The 22,700-nt window shown below is 41.3% G+C and overlaps 1 protein-coding gene across 1 annotated transcript in view; it reads right to left on the bottom strand.

Annotated features, from left to right (window-relative positions):
- TMTC1 (transmembrane O-mannosyltransferase targeting cadherins 1) overlaps positions 1-22,700 on the bottom strand; it is a gene marked incomplete at its 5' end in the record, with an annotated part of 270,826 nt that overhangs the window by 99,123 nt on the left and 149,003 nt on the right. Inside the window, 4 exon segments of the mRNA XM_029955518.1 lie at positions 12,525-12,572; positions 20,074-20,096; positions 20,641-20,669; positions 20,926-20,948. Coding sequence (XP_029811378.1) covers positions 12,525-12,572; positions 20,074-20,096; positions 20,641-20,669; positions 20,926-20,948 — 123 coding nt within the window.

Here is a 22,700-nt window from a genome sequence, read left to right as displayed (position 1 = left end):
TCAGAGAAAGCCCCCAGGCTAACACCTCTGGATAATTGCCCGACACCAGCAGTGACCATCACTCCTAGTTCTGAGCCCGCCCTACAGCAACCCTACTTCTCGGTTCTGGTTCCTTTTCAGAATCTCTGTCCCCTCAGGCAACTGGTTTCCAGAGAGCAAAGCAGCTTGACAGAATCAAGCTCACTAGGACATTACTGTCCTCTCCGAAATAGAATGCATTAAAAAAAACAAAACACAAAAAATCACAACAAACCTACACACAGAACTCACCAGGAGCTTAGCATAAAGGAAATTAAATGCAAATGGTAAAATTCAGGGAACCAATGAGAGAGATCATTAAAGCTGAGGAATTTTAACTCAAATTAAGCCAGTATTTACTCCATTTAATTTTTTGGTGTCAAAAATCATTACAATAATTCATTATATTGACAAAGCACCTTTCTCTAATATCATATACATTTACTGTACATATGAACTTGTAAAGACTTTCCTGTCACTTCTAATTAACAGAAAAAAATTATGTATTATTAATAATTTGTTGTAATGGACACTATAAAAATTAGTGTGTATTTCTATGATTATTATGGTATGGACATATTTGAAGAGAGGTCTATTTAAAACAAACCTGAATATATGGATGACACTATATTTTCTTTTTTAAAAAGCTTAAGAAAACCGAATAGAATTCTGCATATCACAGTTATAAACATTTCAAAGTCTATTACTTTTAACTGTAAAAGACTAAATAAAATAATTTTTAAAATATAAATAAAAGTCCCTAATAAAACTACTAATGCTTTAAGTGTACAAAGATTTTTAACATCTTGAGAGATTTGTCTCCTGGATTTTTTTTAAGATTTGTTTTGCTGACTATAACATACAGAGTAATACAATTTTGGAGAGCAATTCCATATGAATAAATGTGATCAGGACAATTTCCCTTAAATAATTAACAGTTCTATAAGTTATGATCTCATCTTTTTAACCTAATGGAGCCATATTCTTTAGAATTAAGAGATGAAAGGAAGAAAAGCTTTCATAACAAGTCTTCAACTGAAATGGATCCAATAGGATGTTATATTTTCTTGGACTCACTAAAATTGATGGGAAAAATAGGTGAGAAAAATAGCAAGCTCATTATATTTAAAAGCTGCAACCTATTATTTTAGTTTAGATTACGCTTTGAGTTTACAAAGTAGATTTTGTCTCAAGAACTTAAGGTTTACGTATTTAAGAAAGAACCAACATAAGAATCCTGTGACATCAGGAGCACATAGTTCTTGTTAAAACTGAAAACGAATCCCAGAGAATGAGTGTCTTGTCCAGTGTCCTTCATGAACTCTCAGCATATTACTGAGTACGGAATTGGTATTCTATTTTTATAGATGCACTTTTATTTTTCAGCTATAGTTGAATAGTTCTTTTAAGCCTGTCAAAAGCTGAAATATTTTTTTACAAAAGAAGTCACATATTGTCCCATAGAAATTTCCAAAGAGAGAATTTAATATGCTCTATTTATTAATCCTATAGAATTATGAAGAAAAGAGTATAAACAGAACTCCAACCAGGCCATCATCCAAGTCCCTGGATGGTGTTACAGGCAATGAGCCACCTCCCTGGCCCTTTTCAAGGTTATCAGAAAACAGCTCCCTGGGATAGCCTTGAGGGAGGCATCACTTTCACACCTCCAATATCACACATTGCCTGAGCAAAGACTGTTCTCCTCACTGTGGTGGGCACGCTAGTGTCCCTAAGCTAGTGTCCCTTACTCGCAGAATGCCCACTGCTTCAGGGGCCCGTAGGTCAGGAGGAGGCAGGTGTCCGGGGACTGCAGACATCCAACTCTTGCCTGCCCCCTCCACCTCCTCTACCAGCCCTGCAGGGGGCAGGATCCCCACAGAGCTCCCAGGTGCAGGGAGATGAGGGGGACAGTGCAACAGCCTTTAGCCTCCTCTGAAAGACTGACTTGCACACTGAAAACTCACAACCCCACGTGTTCATTGTTCCGCACTGGGTTCTTCAGGCACCAAGTGCATCTTTACTTCCTTCATGGCCATCATCCCAGCTGTAATTACACATTTATCTCTGTGTTTACTCTCTTCCCTAGTGGACTGTGAGCCATGAGGGCAGGGAGCTGGTCAGCTCTGTTCACTGCTGCATGACCCATGCTCAGATCAGTGGGCGTAGAAATATTTGTTGAATAAATCAGTGAATGAATAAATGTACTGGGCAAGACAGAAAACGGGATGAGAGAAAGGGAGAGGGTAGAGAGGGCATCCTAGTAAGGTGATGATCTGAATTTAAAAAATGAATGTATGCTTACGAGGCAGACAAATGTGATTGTGGCTGGGATGGGAGGGCAGGTCACAGCTGGGCACACTCCACGAGAAGACAGAGCAGGCACAAAGCAAGGAAAAGACTAGATGTTTTGGTAGGTGACGAATCATGAGGGTCTGCCCTGGGTGGAGCAGACCTTCACCTAGAGGCAACAGGAGTTATTAAAGGGCCCCACGTGCACAGAGAGACAAGCAAGTCCATGTCCAGGAGTTTGTGTCTAGATTCAAGTTGTGGCCCTGCCACTAACACACCATTAGTCGCCTTGAGCAGGTCCGTTAGCCCTTTCACCCCTAGTCTGTGAAATGAGACACCTGAGGCTCTTTGCTCAATGAGCTGGATCATCCAGGACATTCCTTAATGAATGGAACTCCAAGAAGTGTGAGTTGTGAGCTCAGAGGCTACAGCTCCATACTGCTGGCAGGGGCTGGGGGTTTGGGAGGGCTGGTCCTACAGGAGCTTCCTTGTTTTCAAAACATTTAATTGAAGCCAGCACCCAACCTCAATGAAGTCTTATTATTTTATTTTGTCTTGAGAAAAATCATATTCATGAAAAATTCTTTATTCTCAAATTAAATTGACAATAATACTTTTTGTCTTTAAGCCTCCTCCGTATTTGGTCAAGAGAGAGAGAGAGAGTAAATATTCAGAAAGTATTTCTTTAAACTGGAAGTCAATCAACCAAGCAGAAAGTCGTAAAGTTCGGGAAAAATGTCATGGACGTGGCTGAATTTCCTCAAATTGAGAAAGTCTGGGAGGGAATCCAATTTTGCATCTTGTGGATCACAGATGTGACAAAATTGGCTACATAATTTAAAGCTTATTTTAGCCTAATAGGTTCAGATGAAACCCAAACAAAATATGAATGAAGGGAAAAGAGAAAATGTGTGGCACTTTCCAAAGTCCATAAAGTGCATTTTTTCTAGAAATAGAGGCAAATAGAAATTCACTTATTCAAATTACAGTAGGGCATGAAAAGACATAAGGATTAAAAGGGCTAATAATATGGCCATTAATAATACACATTATTTGTCCAATTAACTGTGCAACTTCAGAGAAATTTATTTCTTTGGGCTTTAATTTGATGATTAGTAAAACAACAGAAAGGGTACTGATAGCCATTGCATCTGTAGGAACAATGTGTGATAGATTCAGCATCTTAGATGTTAGCTTTGATTCCTTTCTGGCTTGGGATTGCGTAGAGACGCATGCCTCTGAGCTCCGCAGAGACGAAGACCTCGCACAACTCTCCTCAGGTGCCCCAAGAAGTGTCTGACTGACACCCGCACAGCCCCGCAGCTGACCAAGCGGTGAGGGGACCGGCAGTGGTCTTCTCAGGGCCGTAACTGGCCTCAGAGGAAATGTCACTCTAGAATCCAAGCCAAGCCAAGCCTGGAAGCTTCTTGTTTATGTCTTCCCCTTCTCACCCTCCATTCAGTTTTCAAAGCATATGTCACAGATAAGGACACACACACCTGTGCACCATGGCCAGCAGGGTGTGAGCGAGAGAAGAGAAGAAGACTCCTTTGTGCCCCTATCAAAACAGATAGGCACGGCAGGCTGTCCCCTTCCAGGGAGGCAGAGACGGCCTGCCCAGTAAATTTTTAAAAAGATTTTTCAAGGTGTTGTTATTTTTTTAATTTTGTTAATGTTTATTTTGAGAGAGAGAGAGAGAGAGAGAGAGCGCGAGCGTACACGCGCTCAAGCATGTGCATGCACGTGAGCAGGGGAGGGGCAGAGAGAGAGGGAGAAGGAGAATCCCAAGCAGCCTCTGAGCCATCAGCACAGAGCCCCATGTGGGGCTGGAACTCATGAACTGCGAGATCATGACCTGAGCCAAGATCAAGAGTCAGATGCTTGACTGACTGAGCCACCAGGTGCCCCAATTTTTTTTATTTTTAAGTAATCTCCACACCCAATGTGGGGCTCAAACTTACAGCACCAAAATCAAGAGATCAAGAGTCGCATCCTCTACCAACTGAGGCAGCCAGGTGCTCCCTTATTAGAGTAATTATCATCATCATCATTATTATCATATTTTCTCCCACCTCTACAGTTTTCAGAAAAATGCTGCAGTGCCTTTAGGGTGCAAGCATGTTCTCCCAGTTCTACATATAGCACAGTTATATTTCAGTCCTAAAGATTTATTTGACAGCTCTGGGCTCTAGCTGTCTGCATCTAATTTATCAATCTTCTGGGAAGCTGATGACAGTCAAGCTCCCCTTTTCAGCCCCAGGAGTAAGGCACTTGCCAAGCTGACAACCAGCATGGCTGACTGCTGTGAGGCCCTCTCTTTTTTCTTCTGTTTATGGGTCTACTTCTTCCATTAGACTCTAAATTCCTTGATGGCGGTCACCATCTCATTTGAGTCTGTTACCTAGACACCTGGCACACATATAACTGGCGTTCAACAAGTATATATCGTGGTAGTAAAGATCAGTGATGAAAGCGGCATACATATTGCTAGGGTTCTCCAGCACACTCAGAGCCATTTCAGGAACTGCCCATTAAGGAAATCTTTTCCTTTTGGCAACCCTCTGAAATACAGTATTTGCAACATTAATTTGGGGTGAAAAATCCTCAATCTTTGAGCATCCAAGAGCATCTTGTAAGGGTCTGGCAGTACTGAGCAACAGTACTGAGGTATTTTAATCAAGATACACACACACCCGGGGTACCTGGGCGGCTCAGTCAGTTAAGCGTTGGACTTCGACTCAGGTCATGGGTTCGAGCTGACAGCTCAGAACCTAGAGGCTGCCTCAAATTCTGTGTCTCCCTCTCTCTCTGCCCCTCCCTAGCTTGTGTTCTCTCTCTCTCTAATATAAACATTAAAAATATATATATATTCACACCTGTGCTGCTCTGATTCCATTCAGTGCTACTTATTACTACTCTGTTTTGCGTGGTCATATGAATTATGTGCTCAGGAAAAGTGACATCTTTCACTTTACCGACATTCAATTTAATTTTTAAAATATTTTAACTTATTAAAATATCCAATATTACTATCATTGTCATTGTGGAAGTGCTTTTTAATTAAAGAAGACAAGTTATTTAATCCATTAGAATCCCCTGTTATTTTATGTGACTGTGCAGTACTGCCTCATATCTTGTGAGGGGTTTGTTCTAAATTCCCAGTTACGGAGCTGGGCACTGATTTAGGCTCATTCTCTGGCTAAGTGACTTCCCAACTGCAACCCTACAGCAACCAATCCAAATTTGTGCAAGTTTAATGTTTATTTTTAGTTTTGAGAGAGAGAATGCAAGCGGGGGAAGGGATGAGAGAGAGGGAGACAGAGGCTCTGAAGCAGACTCCCTGCTGACAGCAGAGAGCCTGATGCGGGGCTCAAACCCACAAATTGAAGATTATGACCTGAGCCGAAGCTGGATGCTTAACCAACTGAGCCACTCAGGAGCTCCCAAATTTGTGCAAGTTTAAATTATGATTTAACCTTATAACAATTCTGTGGAGGTATCACTATCCCTGTTGTAAACCGTTATATGTCTTAAACCTTTGGTTCCTTCACTAAAAGCTATAACCATAATCAGCACAAATGCCAGAGAGTTACCGCATGATTTCTGTGAGAAATATTTCTCAAGGTTACACACAACTTCATATCTCCTTCCTGCAAAACTTGTGAACCCAGGCTCCCCTGTGTGGCTTTTGTACATTTTAACAATTCTTTTGTGGCCCAACACTTCTACTGCTGTCCACAGGAAATGCATCAGTGAGTCTCCACTTGAGCAAGTCAGAGGCTTAGGTTTATTGAAAACATCATGGACTTTAAATCTACAAAAGCCCTTAGACACTCTCCAGGATGGTGATAATACACACAGCATCAAATGAGTGGAGAACTGGTCTCAAAACACTAACTCAGAAGCCACGAAGGATGATTTTCAGACCAGAATGGGAAGTGGCAAGTGAGAAGAAGAAAGACAGAAAGACCTTGGCTCTTTGGGGCAAGAGGATTCCGTCTAAGCTCTGCACAACCATACCCCAAACTTGTTCCCTCTGAGTTGTTCTCTTGTCTACCTGATCTTACTGTTGTCTGTGCTGTCTGTGTTCCATGGACCCTCCCTCCTCCATCTCTGTCTGGCAGTGGCTCAGTTCACCCATCTGCAGGCACAGCTCCTGTCTGGGGTTCCTCTCTGCAGTTACAACTCTTACCTCTTTGCCCCCTGGTGACAGTCTCCTCTTTTGGCCCCTGAGGCCATCTAGTAGGTGTCACTTTGCACATTGACACCACTAACGCTGCCCATATCACCGCAAATGGACCCTTTATAAACTCTTCTATCACCCCATTGGCAGTGCCAGGTATTTCCTGCCAGGATCCTGACTGACAGATCAGCTCAGAGTGGAGGCCGCAGGGACAGAAGTGGAGCCGTGGATGCCAAAGGAGGGTCAGAACTCTGGTTTCTGTGAGCTGACAGAAGCCGCCTCCAGCCACTCTTGACTTGGTCCCATCCTTACCTTGTTATATTTCCATTATGTTCCAGCCTGTGGCTAAACCCCCCTTTTTAAGGCCATTGAAGTTATGGAAAATTTTAATGTTGTATAAAAGCAGTAAAGACAAACACCAACCTGAGAGAGCTTTTTATCTGGCAAATGGGATTGAGACCAGTCTCTCAACAGTTGAAGAGGAACTTTGGAATTTTTACTGCCATCATATCCACACAGCAGACCACTTGTTATGCCTCAGATGAGACCCAGAATCTAAACGCCGTAAGAGCAATGCTGGAGGCGAGAGGAGTCGTGGGGCAGTCTTAAGGGAAGAGAGAGTAAGAAATACTGAAAGCAGATTCTCGGAGCCTCAGTCACAGTGGTCAGGTCCCTAGGATTATATCTTCAACCAGGACCCTGTCAGACCCAACAGCGATGTTGCCTCACGGTGAGAGGTTGAAGGAGAGTTCTCCCACAACCTGAACACCCTCACACGTCACATGTAAGCATGGAAAGGGACCACTTGCAATGTTTCTCTCCGCAGCCTGAGATCAATGGGATAGGCTGAGCTGGGTCAGAAAACGGTGTAAGTTCAGGATCTCGACAGTATCTCTGCCAACCCACACTCTTGCTGGCTCAAGCTGGGGTATCATTTCCTCACTTCCATGCGCTCTGAAATTTACTCATAAATGCACAGGGAGAAAGATTTTTAAAGGGAAAATGAATGAAGAATTATACCCCCTCAGAGACAAAAGCAGGTGTGTACACTCCATGTCTTCTCTGAGCCAATTTAAACACTGCGTTTTCCCCACGCCAAGCTTTTCTTCACTAAGAAGCGCTGCCAGATTCACTAATGAACAGAACGCCAAAGGCAGATTAAAATCAGAGCATTCATAAACTGACATTTTCGATTTCTGGTCTTTGATTCTGAACTTCTTTTTGCTACATCGTTTTTTGTTTGATTTGTTTTTTCAACAGTCTGAATCTCCTTGCCAACACTGGTTCCTGATTTTGAGATTCCTTATCTCACAAGAGCACACAAGTACATTTCAAAGTTAAATCAGGTGGAAGAGTGAAACTCTCAGATTACTTTACTCTAATTGAGGATAAACTAATTCATAATGTTATTTGGAAATGGATGTTCCATTTTTCATACGTGTGTTTTAAATGTTTAAAGGGAAGTAAAAGCAAAAACCTTTTAAAAGGCACTTTAGAAAAGGCACGATTAGTAAATATCAGGCTAGTGCAAAAAATTGCCATTCACTTAAGCAGGCATTAGTACGGAGTTAAAAAGGAATTAAGTAAATTAGAAAATGTTGTTCAAGAAGCCTTTCCCTGATTAGAATGAAACTATTACAGGAATTTTTGGACACATGGGAGAAGTCACAGAAATGAATTTTCTTTGTCTCTATCTGTGGTTCTGAACAGAAAGGGAAAAGGCACTAGAAAGTCACATGGTATTTAAAAAGGGAGGAAAACTCGAGGGATGAAAGGTCTCACTGAGAAATGATGGTATGTGTGCTATCATACATGTGGAGACAGGCGGGGGGGGCGGGGCAGAAGCCATCTGGTAAGTACAAATGGTAAGGGATATGGGGAAAACAAGTACCTCGCAAGGACAAACCATATGCCAGACCTTTGGCTGAAATTTCCACACCCAAATTGCACAATCATATTAGAACACAGGTAATTAACCCCAGTTTTATAGATAAGGAAATTGAGGTGCAGAGGTCTTAAGACACAGATCTAAGTAGATCCAATTAGTGAGAAACGAGGTTTCGAACTGAGGTCTGGCTCACCCTAAAGCCTGTCCTCTCCCAAGAGTCCACCTGGATTTTAGAACCCAAAGTGTGTGCGGGGGGTGGTGGGGGTGGAATCTCAGCTCTTCACTCCTTCTGGTTTTGCAGCAGAAATATGCTGACAACAGATGAGACCCAGCAATGTGGAGGTGAGCAAGTGAGGCACTGCTGAGGTACTCAGGAAATCGTACCCTGAGGCCTGGGACAGAAGGCACCACGGATTCACTCTGCCAGATCAATGCAGACACCAGTGTCTACAATCTACAGGAATGCAGCAGGATGTGCGGCACAGAATACGTGTTCCCTGCCAAGTCTTAGGCTTGAATGAATGGTTTCAAGTGGTCCATCCACTCGTTCTGACAGCAAGCCTCTGGAAGAAAGGACATATCCATGGCCACCGGCCATAACAGAAGAAGACATTAACTTATTTGACTGATCTTGGTTACTGAATTGTAAGTCAGAATTATATCTGAGAAGTCTTGAGGGGGAAATGATGGTTGTTTTGACATAAGAAATCAAATACTGTAATGCAACTGCCCTCTTTAGTAAGGAAAATAAGAGAACACCCATATTCTAGGGACCACAGAGGCACAATCAATAAACTAAGTGGGCAGTTAAGTGGGACAAAGGCCTTCTAAATTTTAAATCTATACATCCTCTGTAACTTGTGACTGCTCTAAGCTTCCATTTATAATATTCAATCATTTATCTGTGAACTGTTTATGCATACATCTTCCAGGAATATAACAATGTGATAACTGCTTGCTTTTATGACATATCTATTATATATATTAGTATTTAGTCAGGAACGTGGATTTGGAAAATCAACAGTGGTGTTGCTCTGGGGGCATGTGTTTATATGTGTTGAGATCGAAGCTCACTGTAGAGGAAGGAGAAGGGGGAGAGGAACCAGGATCCCCATCAGAACCCCTGGCTTCAGGGGAGGGTCCCTGTCCAGAGGAGAGTCAATGATGCTAGATAGACAGACAAGATACTTGTGCAAAGCAAAGAGAGAAATATCAACAGGAGCTCAGTCTTGTGCCAGGAGCCTGCCCAGACTGAGTGTGGGAGAGAGAGAGAGAAAGTCTACTGCCTAGAGGCCCTGGTCTCACATCATGTTCTCTACATCCAGCTCTGGCTGGCAAAATGGAGATGACACAAGGAACGCCCCAGAATCCTGGGTCAAGAGCTGTAACTCCATAAGGTGACCTAATGTGGGAGGGAAATAGGAACAATGAACCAATTTTTCCCCTCGGTGAGGATTCAATTAGAAACCAGGATGGATTTAGCCATGCAGGTAAAGTCATGAGTGAATTTCGCTTTGATGAATTCACCTGTTTCAATTCGTGTTGATGAATTCATTTGCTTGAGCAAACAGAAGCAGAGAATCTATTAGAAGTTTGCTCTGTTCTGGGGCTCCTGGGTGGTTCGGTCAGTGAAGCATCCAACTCTTGAATTTGGCTCAGGTCGTGTTCCCAGGGTCACGGGATTGAGCCCTGCACTGAGCTCCAAGCTGAGCGTGGAGCCTGCTTGAGATTTTCTCTCTCTCTCTCTCTCTCTCTCTCTCTCTCTCTCTCTCTCTCTCTCTCTCTCTCTCTTTACACAAATAAATAGTTTTGTTCCTATGCAAGTATATATGCCAGAAGAAGTAGTTTTCCACATATAGGTACTGCTCCAATACTTCTGTTAAGGAGATGCTCCTCTACCAAAATCTTCCAAAGCAGGATGCAATAGACTGATTTTTTTTGTTGTTGTTAAGAAAAAGACAAGGTGTTTTACTTTTTCACACAGTGAGTCATGCTCACTAAAAAGTATGATTCACCTACTCACTTGGGAATGCCACAGAGGAGACAGTACCTTCCCTCTGTAAGCTAAAATAAATAAGAAGAAACCACAAAAATCCTACACAGTTTCACACCATAAAGATCCAAGTATTTTAGAGCAGCACTTCTTAAAGAAAATAACTCACCATACTTTAAAAAACAAATTACAGAGAAATATTTGACTTCCTTCAAGTTTATGAAAAATGGAGTAACAGGAAATTTAGAATGCCCTTCTCTTAGTAAATAAAAACAACAAAAAAGTGAGATTTACTTGTATAATTGAGTTCCTAGAGGAACTACTATTAGTAAGTGGTTTGAATCTGCTTATCCATCACTGTACTCATCCCAAAATCAAAGTATCTTCTATAATCAAAATATGTTGCATCTGATTGGATAAAACCCACTTCCTGCTTCTGAAACATTTGGTGATAAAAGCTGGAGGGATCATTTTGTTTCATCAGAATTCACTGAAAAGCTTTTTTCAAGTAACTGGCATGATTAAATAATGCTCTTCCCCTACCCTTGACTGTGCATTCCAACAGCCGACCTACCACATCTTAAAAGGACAAATTTAATAGACTAATAAAGTAATGAAGGATAGAAACAAAGCCTGTGTTTTAAAATAGTTTTAAATATAGACGGACCCTGACTTAGGATAGTTCCACTTACCGTTCTTTACTTTACGATAGTATGAAAGTGATAGGCCTTCAGTAGAAACCGTACTTTAAATTTTGAATCTAGATCTTTTCCCAGGCTACCAATACATGGTGCCGTCCTCTTTGTGATATTAGGCACAGAGCCACAGCTCCTGGTCAGCCACGAGGCTAAGCCACAGATCCACTGACAACCATTCTGCACCCACACACCTTTCTTTCACTTTCAGTATAGTACTCAACACACTACAGGGGATAGTCAATGCTTCTTTATAAAATAGGCTTTGCGTTAGGTGACTTTGCCCAACTGGAGGCTAGCGTAAGTGTTCTGAGCGTGCTTAAGGCAAGCAAGGCTACGCTATGGTGTTCAATAGGTTAGGTGTGTTAGATGTATTTCGACCTATATTTTCAACTTGTAATAGGTTTATTGGGATGTAACTGTGTTGTAAGTCGAGGAAGATCTGTAGTTGTAATTCCAAGTTCAGAAATTCAAACACCTATTATGATTATTTAATTAGGAATGCTTTCCACCAAATAGCAACAACAACATAAATCTCCAAAGTATATATGAGAGAAATAGTTTAATATGTTTACATGAGGCTTAATAAAAAAAATAAAGAAATTTGGCCACATAATCACTAACTGTGAGTCATTTTTCCCCCATGGTTAATTCTTACAAGGTAACAGAAAAAATGTTTTAGACAGAAAAACAAAGAATAAAAGTTTTCCTCCAAAAAACCCTCGCCTGGAATTATTCCCAGGTGAAAACATTGTCATTGTGAGGATCTAAACCTGTAATAGGCAAGAAACTAGGGTTCACCGCCAAAGTCACCCAAATCAGAAGAAATTGTGGTACGCTGTAATGGAGAGAATTTTCAAGGCAATGCCAGAGAGCCTGACATTAATAAATGTTCTTCCTAATTAATCACTTTTTAATACCAAATGCCAGAGTACTGAGTCACAAACTGATGAAGCCAATTTGGCCATTTCAAGTTGCCAAGTCCTTTTGTGAATACTGGTGGCCTCTGGCGATTAGACCCAGATGGGGTACAAAAATGTATGCAAGTTTTAGAGAAAATTCTGCCAAAAGGGCAACCATTTATTAGCAAACAGTCACACAGTGGCTTATCATGGAGCTCAAGGAAGTCCTTTGTCCGCCAGCTGTCCTACAAGAGCCACTCATGAAAAGAACCATATTCTGAGGCAAGAACTACTCAGGGAAGACACACAGCACTGTGTCAAGTGGCTTGTTGTAAATAAACACCCAAGCAGGAAAAGATAGAATTTTTAACTTTCTCCAGACACAAGAAAAACACCATGTGGGGAGATACACGTGGTGTCACTTTGAAACTGCCACTTAACATACCAAGGAATCGAGGTGATACTTGCTTCCCCCACTGTAACACTTTACAGATAGCCTTGCAGTGTCCCTCATTGCTCACCAGTCACAGTCACTGTTGTATCAAATGCCCACATACACATTTCAAATTACAGCCTCAATACAGTGAAAGCCAAGCCTCCACTGATCTTTTCTTTCACTTGCCCTTGACTGGTTGTAAACTCTAATTCTCAAAGAAATGGTTTCAAAGAAACTCTTTTTCAGGTGGTACTGACTCCTAAAGGGCTAATAAACAGGGAAATTCTTTTGATGATGCTGGGGGTAGTGGCTATTATTTTTGAAAGTACAGATAAGGCAAAAAAAAAAAAAAAGTTTAAACACTGCCCACAATGGACTCTCCAAAGTTCACTTATCCACCCACCCTCAAATGTTTAAGTCAACACCTCCTGAAGCATATCATAAGAACACTGATCTTGGAAGAAGTCCCTAAAAAGGCTAGCAAATTCAAATAAATTTGGGAAATGCACTCACTGTACACTCCATTTGGAAACTCAAAACGCTGCTTAGAGCACAGTTAAGGCTTTTTGAAATCCTTCAGCAGAAAACTATGTTTTGCCTTTTTTTAATTTTATTTAAAAAATTTTTTTATATAGTTTATTTTTGAGACAGAGAGAAACACAGCATGAGTGGAGGAAGGGCGGCAGTGAGTGAGGGAGACACAGATTCCAAAGCAGGTTCCAGGCTCTGAGCTGTCAGCACAGAACCCAATGCACCCACAAGCCACGAGATGGTGACCTGAGCCAAAGTCAGATGCTTAACCGATGAGCCACCCAGGCATCCCTATGTTTAGCTTTTAAAACCTAGTCCTTCTGAAATGCAGAATCGTTATTTAGAGTAACCTTCCTTAATGACCTGAATGATGCTATAACCAATCATGCAGCATAGAGTGAAAAGGAAAAGTTTTGCCCTTGGAGTTTCTATAAGCAGTACCAAAAACTATCTTGCTGTCTGCAAACAGAAAATTTTCCCTGAATCTCAGCATAAACTTTATGCTACAGTCAAAACACATTATTTTGCTACTCATTCTTGGTAGATGTAGAATAGCTTGCTGCTCTTTTCCATGTTAAAAATCACTATACATTTAAAGAAATTTATTAAGTCATCCACCTGGCTCTAGCCAGGATAAGTCCTGAGAGCAGAAAGGTTTCTTGGCAGGTCAGAGAGATGTTTAGATCATATTTGTATTTAGCAGAATAATTCTCTCAGGGTTAGGGGGATTGAGTGGGTCAAAGAAAACTAAGGTTTTCAAGCATCTACTGGGTTTTACTCCATCTTTTTTCTCCAAATTCAGCATATTGTTTGGAACCAGTGAATGGCCAATAAGTCAAATATTTAATATTCTGGGGTGCTTGGGTGGCTCAGTTGTTTAAGCATCCGACTTCGACTCAGGTCATGATCTCATGGTTCATGGGTTCGAGCCCCGTGTCGGGCTCTGTGCTGACAGCTCAGAGCCTGGAGCCTGCTTCAGATTCTGTCTCCCCCTCTTGCTGCCCCTCTCCCGCACACACTGTGTCTCTCTCTATATATAAAATAAATAAATGTTAAAAAAATTTACAAAAAATTCTATCTCACTGTTTTCATCTAGGCTTTTCCTCTCTGAATGCACCATCCTGCATCTACATATTCCCTACACATTTGTTCTGCTTATCTCTACTTTGTTAGCTTTTGAGAGCAGTTTCCATTTCTATCTCACCGCGATAGCCATGGCTGCTCACTGTGACTGGCCATGCCACTCACACCCTGACCTCCTTCTATGAGAGACACAGAAAGTGCAGGAGCCTCAGGGCTACTACTGGACACTCCCCCCAGTTTATTTGCCTCATCAAAGTATTCTTGAAAACTTCCATCCTCAGCAATGGTGCTCTTGGTTAAACACGGTCACTGATTATTCAATCATTCAACAAATACATACTGTTGCCACCTCGTTATAGTCTCTTAGGGCATTGTGCTTATTGGCAACCGCTTAAAGGATTCGGCAATTACTCCTCTCTCCTTGGTATTTTCCAGGCACTATTCTGATTCTTTGGAATATGTCAGTTAGCAAAATAAGACACAAAAAAATCCCTGCCCTTCCAGAGAGAGAAAAAAGAGGGAGCAAAGGGCCCGATAAAGGGTATGTGCAGTGTACGGTGGGTAAGAAGTGGGTTGCAATTCTAAACATGGTGGTGAGGGCAGTCCTCACTGAGAAGCTGGCAACCCAGCAGAGGCTTGCAAGAAATAAAGGAGCCCATAAAACTCACTTCATAGCAAAAAATGAGTTCAGGAAGGAACAAGAGAAATAATGAGGTGAGGCCCGAGCACACGGAAACTTTAGAGCCATTATAAAGGTTATGACTTTTACTTTGAGAGCAATAAGGAGCTACTGGAAGATTTTAAGCATAAGAGGGACAGGCTCTGATTTAAGCTTTAAAAAACTTTTTTAATGTTTATTTATTTTTGAGAGAGAGAGACAGACAGACAGATAGACAGAGTGCGAGCAGGAGAGGGAGACACAGAATCCTAAGCAGGCTCCAGGCTCTGAGTTGTCAGGACAATGCCTGACATGGGGCTCGAATTCACGAATCGTAAGATCATGACCTGAGCCACAGTCAGATGCTTAACCAATTGAGCCACCCAGGTGCCCCAACTGATTCACATTTTTAAAGAATCATCTGGTCACTCTGTTGAGAACAGTCTGGGCCACGGGCACAAGGGGAGAAGCAGGGAAGACCAGTGAAGCGGCTCTGGCAATAACCCAGGTGACAGATGGTGGTTTGGACCAGGATAGCGGCAGTGAGGGTGGAGAGAAGTGGTCAAATTCCAGATATATTGTGAAAATATGCTTGCCAGGATTTATTGACAGATTGGATATGATATTAGAGAGAGACACAGACACACACAGAAGAAACAACGAAACCTCAAGACTTCTGGCTTGGGGAACAGTACACACTGAGATGGCAAACAGTGCTAGGGAAGCAATGAATGGGCAAGTTCAGGAGCTAAATTTTGGAATGTTGACCTTGAGACATCCGTGTGGAAATGCACTTCCCTCCTGAACAATGTCAGGTGCCCTGTACATTACTTCATTTATTCTTACTAGACTCAGAAAGAGGTTTGAAGACCTTACCACCAACATTTTAATGTATAATAACATAAATATATGGACATTTAAGCTCATATCACAAATATGCTTACTTTCTGATAGTCTATGCTGTCTCTTTAGGCATATGTAAAAATAAATATGCTTATGTTTGTGTGAAGGGAAGGGGTTATTCTGCCCAGGCTGTGTTTGTCACCCTGTTACAGGCTTTACTGGGCATTGTACTGATAATGAACCACCTATGGAAGGTGGCAATCAATCACTTCAATCTCCTTAGTATTTTCTAATATAATAGCAATTTCCAACAGACCTTCTGTTCAGAGGGACTTGAAGCTGCTTTTAGCTCTAAGAGTCCTAATTACATATTTCATGGTTTTCCTACAAAATGATGCTCCTTTAAATAGAAATTCATGTCCTGAATGGAAATAGAAAGGACAGAATGACTCTAGGAGTTATAAAAATGTCTTCTGACCTTGGTGAAAGTTTAAAACAATCAGAAGCATTGCAAGGCTTAGTAGAAATGAGCTGTTTTTATGAGTATGAATCATTAAGAGAAATAATGTATTAAAAAAAGTGTTAAGATTATAGAGGTGTCTGGCTAGCTTAGATGGTAGAGCTTGCAACCCAGTTTCAGGGTTGTGAGTTTGAGCCCCACATTGGTCGAAGAGCCTCCTTAATTTTTAAGATTATCACTCAAAAGTTGGCAATTTTTCTGATTAAAAGCCCATATTAACATCAACTATGATATCGTGCCGAGAATCATAAAATATACAATCAAGAAAAAGAAATACAGCTGTTACTACTGAAGCTTGAAAACTCCTTTTTCCATTATGCAACTAACTCGTCCATTAATAAATCCAGTGAGTCTTCCAACTGAGGTATAAACATCAAAGGGGTAGGTAAGCCATTTTCTTATTAAAGAGTGTGACTCGTGAAAACATAATTGCCTGGTGAAGGCAAAGAATAAAACAAATTATTTAATGATGTGGAAAAACTCCTGCCAGGCCTATATCAAAAGCCAAGCAGAGCACCCTGGGTAGAGCTGAGTCGTACATTACGTGGAACATGAGAAGGAAGGATTTGTATAAGGTTCAGGTCCTGTACAGGAGAATGACTTCACATGTGACTTATTAATAATGGACAGAAAGGAATGTCTGGGGAAGACTTTGCTCAAAAGCCTCTGATTTTTAAGTACCACTGAATAAAAAGATACATTTCTAGGGTCTATTTTGCTCTAGTGATCACCACTGAGTGGAATGGAGAAATCCAGCAATGATAGGAAAAGGTTTGAAGAATGGCAACAATAAAAGAAAATGATGTCTTTCTTATATCCTGCATATTTTGCTAAACTTTCAAATACGTTTAAGGACCTCTACACTATTTCTATAGTTTGGAAGTTTAGGTGATAACTCCAATGTTCACTTATAAATAGGTCAGTGATATTTGCCACTACTTTTTTCCCTTAATAAACATTTATTTATTTATTTATTTAACTAAGAGTAGTTTTATGTTAGGATTCTGCCCTTCTGTTACACTGGAACATACCTACTTACAAATTCCAAAATATGTGAAGCTATTTTGCGTTTAAAAACTTGAACGCATGTTACTACCATTAGCTCTTAGGTCAAGAATTTAACCTCTGTTATATAGGATGGGGGATAAAACGAGGCAGGGTGGATTGGGGGTCGGGGGGGGTAAATCTTCAGTAGCATTACAAGTATTTTTTTAATCATGAAAAGCATGAGTATATGTTGAAATATATAGAATCAAAAAGTCAGTCCTGCTAGATTATGTTTATTTGATTTTTGGTTTTAGTTTTTATGATTATTCTTACAAAATAAAAATGTGAGGGGTGCCTGGGTGGCTCAGTCAGTTAAGCATCCAACTTCGACTCAGGTCATGATCTCACGGTTCATGGGTTCGAGCCCACGTCGGGTTCAGAGCCTGGAGCCTGTTTCAGATTCTGTGTCTTTCTCTCTCTCTCTCTCTCTCTCTCTCTGTCCCTTCCCCGCCCATATTCTGTCTCTCTGTGTCTCAAAAATAAACTATTAAAAAAAATAAAAAATGCAAGACCTAACTGTGCTTCTGAGTTTAATCTGTGACAATCTCATCATGGGGGTGATGAAGACGATGACGATGACAACAAAGACTACCAGGACAGCTGGCAGGTATTCTGGGCCCACCACTGTGCCGATCAGCTTAGGTGGCTTGTCCTGGTGAACCACACAATGACCCTACACCACGGTGCAAAAACATGGCTGGATGAGGTGAGCCCACACAGCTAGTCAGTGGCAGAGCCTGGCCTTAGATTCAGGTTAGTGCTAATCACTCCCTCCCACAGCCCCTTTCCTCCCAGCTGCAGAAACTCTCGATCTAGAACTCACAGTCACTTTCCTCCACACGCATACCTGAGCTGCCTCCGACACAAAAGGGACTGGCTCCCATTTGAGGATGACGGTCATAAATTGCAAGAAACTACGAAATGAAATTAAGTGACAGAACTTAAATCAGAATCTGCATCACATACAGCAATGTGATGACATAAAAGGATGTGGAAAAAGGCAGCTGCAATGGATCTTTGATGATGTTCCATCTTACAGGAAGGTGCAAAGCTAGCCTCTCTGACTTCCAATACTATGATGAAGCAGGAAGCTTATTTTCACATTTTCATCAGAAAAATGATATAAACAAAAATTTCAGTTTTGGAGTATGGCCTAAGGGGCCAAAGTTTAATGTGGCCACTGGCCTGAAAAACTATGGCACTTAGGACTAGGATGCTCTCACCTTGGGCAAACCAGGGGCAGGTAGAAAAGCCAGGTGAGAGCAGTGATAAAAGGCTGAATCGAATGATCTGGTCAAATGTGAGATAGAAATACCATGGCTATTCCCACAGTACTGGTGGTCAGGGACAGCTGGACCATGTCAAGATATCATTAGGATTTCTGTCCATGATTGCAATGGTCCCAAAGCAGGACAAACTGGGTGGGTGGTAAGCAGACTAGAAAGACTGGATCTATAACAGTACGTAGAGGATTTTCATGAACTGTGGATAGAAAGGGATGGAGAACATGGAGTCTGCAAAAATGGAAACAGAATAGAGAAGTGTAGGCCAGAAGGAAAAAAAAAAAATCAACCCTGGCTCAGAGCCATTCGCCATTAAATGCAATCTTCATTCCTGAAGCTCAATTTTATTTTACCACTTGGCATATTAAAACAAGATGCTTATTTTACCAGGTATCATAATGGCTATTCTGGAATTTAAAAGAACTGTCCCACAGTGACCCATGCACCGTGATAACTTAACTTAATATCCAGCTGAACTAAATGCAAAGTAATATCCTGAAATCTGAAAGCCTGTTCAGTCAACTGCATGTGTCTGTGGTGGTACAGTGTTCTAACTTATGCCACAGTCCACAGTGAAAGAGATGAATAGTTGTGACAGACTGTATGTCCAGCAAAGCCCCAAACATTTACAATTCAGTACTTTTCACACACACACGCACAAAAAGTTTTTCCATCTCTTGGTCCACTCCACTGTACTATAATGATTTCTATAAGCTGCTCCAGTTCTGTCTGAAAAAAGGTTAAGAATGTCAATGAGTAAATAATCACTCTCCAACAGTGGTTCTCATTCTAATCTTACCTCCTTGTGGAGATGTGTGGGCATTTCAATGAAAGATCCAAGGCTTACAATATATTTGTCCATTGAATATCTTATCTGTTATGTTACTGATAGAGGTTGTGATACAGACAAACACAGAGGCTACTCAAGGGCAAGGCTGGGGAGAGGCATGAAAGGAGGTCCCTGAGACAAACATAACCACCTCTGTAGATGAGGAGAGGCCCCTCCCACCCCCATTTCTACCAAGCTGTCACTGGAGGTCACCTCCCCAGCCATGCTGTAGATTCGACCCCATGTAGAGTTAAGAATTTGACTTGTTTTGGGGCACATGGGTGACTCAGTTGGTTAAGTGGCCGACTTAGGCTCAGGTCATGATCTCACAGTGTGTGAGTTTGAGACCCACATGGGGCTCTGTGCTGACAGCTCAGAACCTTGAGCCTGCTTCAGATTCTGTGTCTCCCTCTCTCTCTGCCCCTCCCCCCCTTGCACTCTATCTCCCTGTCTCTCTCTCCCCCAAAAAATAAACATTGAAAAAATAAATAATAATTTAAAAATGGAATTTGACTTGTTTTCCAGGGTTCAGAGATATGCATATGGTTTAGATTGGTTTCACGGGAATTATGTATAAGACTAAGAATAGATAGACTGGGAAGCAAACTGTGACCTCTACTAAAGATGAAACAAACAAAAACAATCAACAAAAACCAGCCCTGAAAGCCCCATACCTGAGAGAGTGGACCTTCACTGCCTAATGTCCATTCTCAAAAGCATCTCATTGTTGAGGTCATTATGGGAAAGTCAGGTATCACTAAGGTCTCTCTTTTTTCTTTCTGTTTTGCTTTTACAAGTCTGCCACAAAAAAGATACAAAAATAGTTTAAAATGTCGAGACACCCTGTGAGAATGTAATGAAGAATCAATAACAAATAAATTACTCTTAAATATGACTTAGTGGTATTTCCTCTGTGATGTGCAGAATTCACCTTAGAGGACAGGGGAAAAGGGCAACTATAAAGAGTAGGACCAACAGTATTGATTCCTTTACACAATCTAAATTACACTGGCTGCTTTCCAGATATATATCACTATTGCAGGGCAACAGTCTAACATATAGTCTGTAAGAGGCATAATGAAAACCCAGGTGCCTTTTCAGCCCATGGTTCTCCTGGTGCATAAACAGTCACTATTCATTAAAAAAAGAGAATGGAATAATAAGGCTTCACGGTTTAAACACTCATTCTCTCAACTATACAGACTTTCCAACCGAGTGATTATCTTCAACACAAAGAGTAAGAGCAAATTAGTTCACTTTAAAGTTCGCTGTTAAAAGGAATTCAATGCAATAATGAATTTGTAGATTGTTCTCTATATCATGTAAGGTAAGTTCAAATGCATTTCTAGTGAATAAAGGGTGTGAATGGGAGTAGGAGATGAAGGGGAGGCACAGAACAAGGGAAATTCTACATTTAAATTTGCCAAGATGCCAAATACATTCTTTTATGATAAATAATAAACCACTCCTTGAGAACACTGAAATAGTTACTCGGCATGTCTTCTACCATGAAAACAGGGCAGATGAGAAACAATCTCTAAATCCATCCCGCTGTTATTTCTACAGAAAGCAAGCTTAGCTCTGTGTCCCAGCCCTCCCCCGCAGTTGTAGACGAGACTGTGTCAAAAGTCGAACATCTACTCTTGGAGCTGCTCCCTGCCGGAATACTCCGGACTGCGTGGGGAGGTGGTCTGAGGAGTCTGTGATCTGTAATGGCATATGACTTCACTTCCTTGTTGTTAACTTCCTTTGTTGTTGTTTTCAGTAAGTATAAAAACACAAGAACAAAATGTTCGAAGGAGGCTTCGGGAGGGTGGGATTGGGGAGTAGGGTGGGGATTGGGAAATAACACACCTGCTGTTTTATTTATTACCAATGTCAATTTTCAGCTCTGTAAAGTCAATGATTAAAATCGCCAAATAAGTGTCAATACAAGTGCAACAGGGTAGATTATGTCCCCCTCCTCCAGAGCCCTGGTTAGTAACAAAGTGGGATGACAGAAGAAGGAAACCAGACAAAACTCACCTGACTGTCAACATAGCCACAGGCCAAGGAGAAGAAGCACAGCAGGAGACGGGAAAGTCGTCTGAAGTAGTCTGAGACTTAAAAGATCTAGGCTTAATCCTGTGTGTATACACACCCACACAGACACACCCACACCCACACAGACACACACACACACTCCATCATCTCTTTGGCATCATTTCATTTGGCTCTACCTTTGGCCCACTCTGCTCGACCCATATCAGCTTACTTGGCTGTTCTGTGAACACTCCAGTACTTTTCCTGCCACAGGGCCTTGACACTTGCTTTGCCTCTGTAAGAAATGCTTCTTCCCTAAATAGCCACATGCCTCACTCCTTCACTTCCTTCATGTCTCTGTTCAAATGTCACCTTATATGTGAGGCCAGCCCTGACCTCATTCAGAATGTTTATTAATACCTCACAAAGAGCAACATATTTTAAGTGTTTAAGTATCAGCTCCATGTAGAAAAGACCTCTGTTTTGTTACTGCTCTAATCCTACCAACTAACAGGCACTCAATCAATAGTGAGAGAATTAAAGTTGTGAGGCTAAATAGAAAATATTTTCCTTGAATACAACCCAGGGCGTATGTTGTATGATTGAGCATCAGAGGTGAAAAAAATTTCTTCCATGATATCCTGGACTCAGCATCTACGCCTCTTTGTGCAATGTCCCATGTTCCCCTGGTCATGTATTTTATGGCCTCATTACCTCAAAATTTAAGGACACTGATAACAATTTCCACCCCCCATGTATAGATGCAATACACATATCATTTGGGAATACTCTGGATGGGGGAAGCTATGTTTATTTTGCTGCTGTGCTTCTTCTCCTTGGCCTGTGGCTATGTTGACAGTCAGGTGAGTTTTGTCTGGTTCTTCTTTCAGCACAGAAGAACATGCATAAAACAGGTCCTCTATTTTCATAAATGCTTAATCCTACTGTTTATTGCCTTGGAATCAGAGCTCGAAGATTATGTGCTTAGTAACTAATCACCACATCAAAAAAAACCAGTATTATCCCCATTTTAAGAGGTTATTTACTAACTAGCACAAGACTCTGACTTTTAAGACTTTTCTAGGGTGTAAGCAGATCAAGAACAGAGCTCATATATGAGCTAGATGCTAAACCTCTGTGTCCAAACTATGAAAGAAGAAAATGTACAAAGTGTAAGGGCCTCCAAGAATTGCGAGAAGCTTCAGTTAATGTTTGCAAAGAACTTTAAGATGAAAGCCACCATCAAAGAGCTAAGTCTTCCTATTACCACAGCTGGAATGCTTTGCTAATTTTTTTTCCTGATGCATTAAAGGGATTCTGGAACAAATTCCATGAAAGGAAAGGATTAATAGCCTTCCAAAGAAGAACTTTCCATTCATTCATCTTGTTATCAAAGACACTCTGGAGAGGGCCAAGGCTCGCGCGTGTGTGGGCCCACCGTCACCATGGAGGGCCATATTTAACACACCTGACCAAG

This window comes from Suricata suricatta, chromosome 10, assembly GCF_006229205.1.
Source record: "Suricata suricatta isolate VVHF042 chromosome 10, meerkat_22Aug2017_6uvM2_HiC, whole genome shotgun sequence".
In the NCBI taxonomy this organism is placed as follows: Eukaryota; Metazoa; Chordata; class Mammalia; order Carnivora; family Herpestidae; genus Suricata; species Suricata suricatta.
Note: the sequence above shows the minus strand (reverse complement) of the source record. Positions and strands in the feature narration are given on the sequence as shown.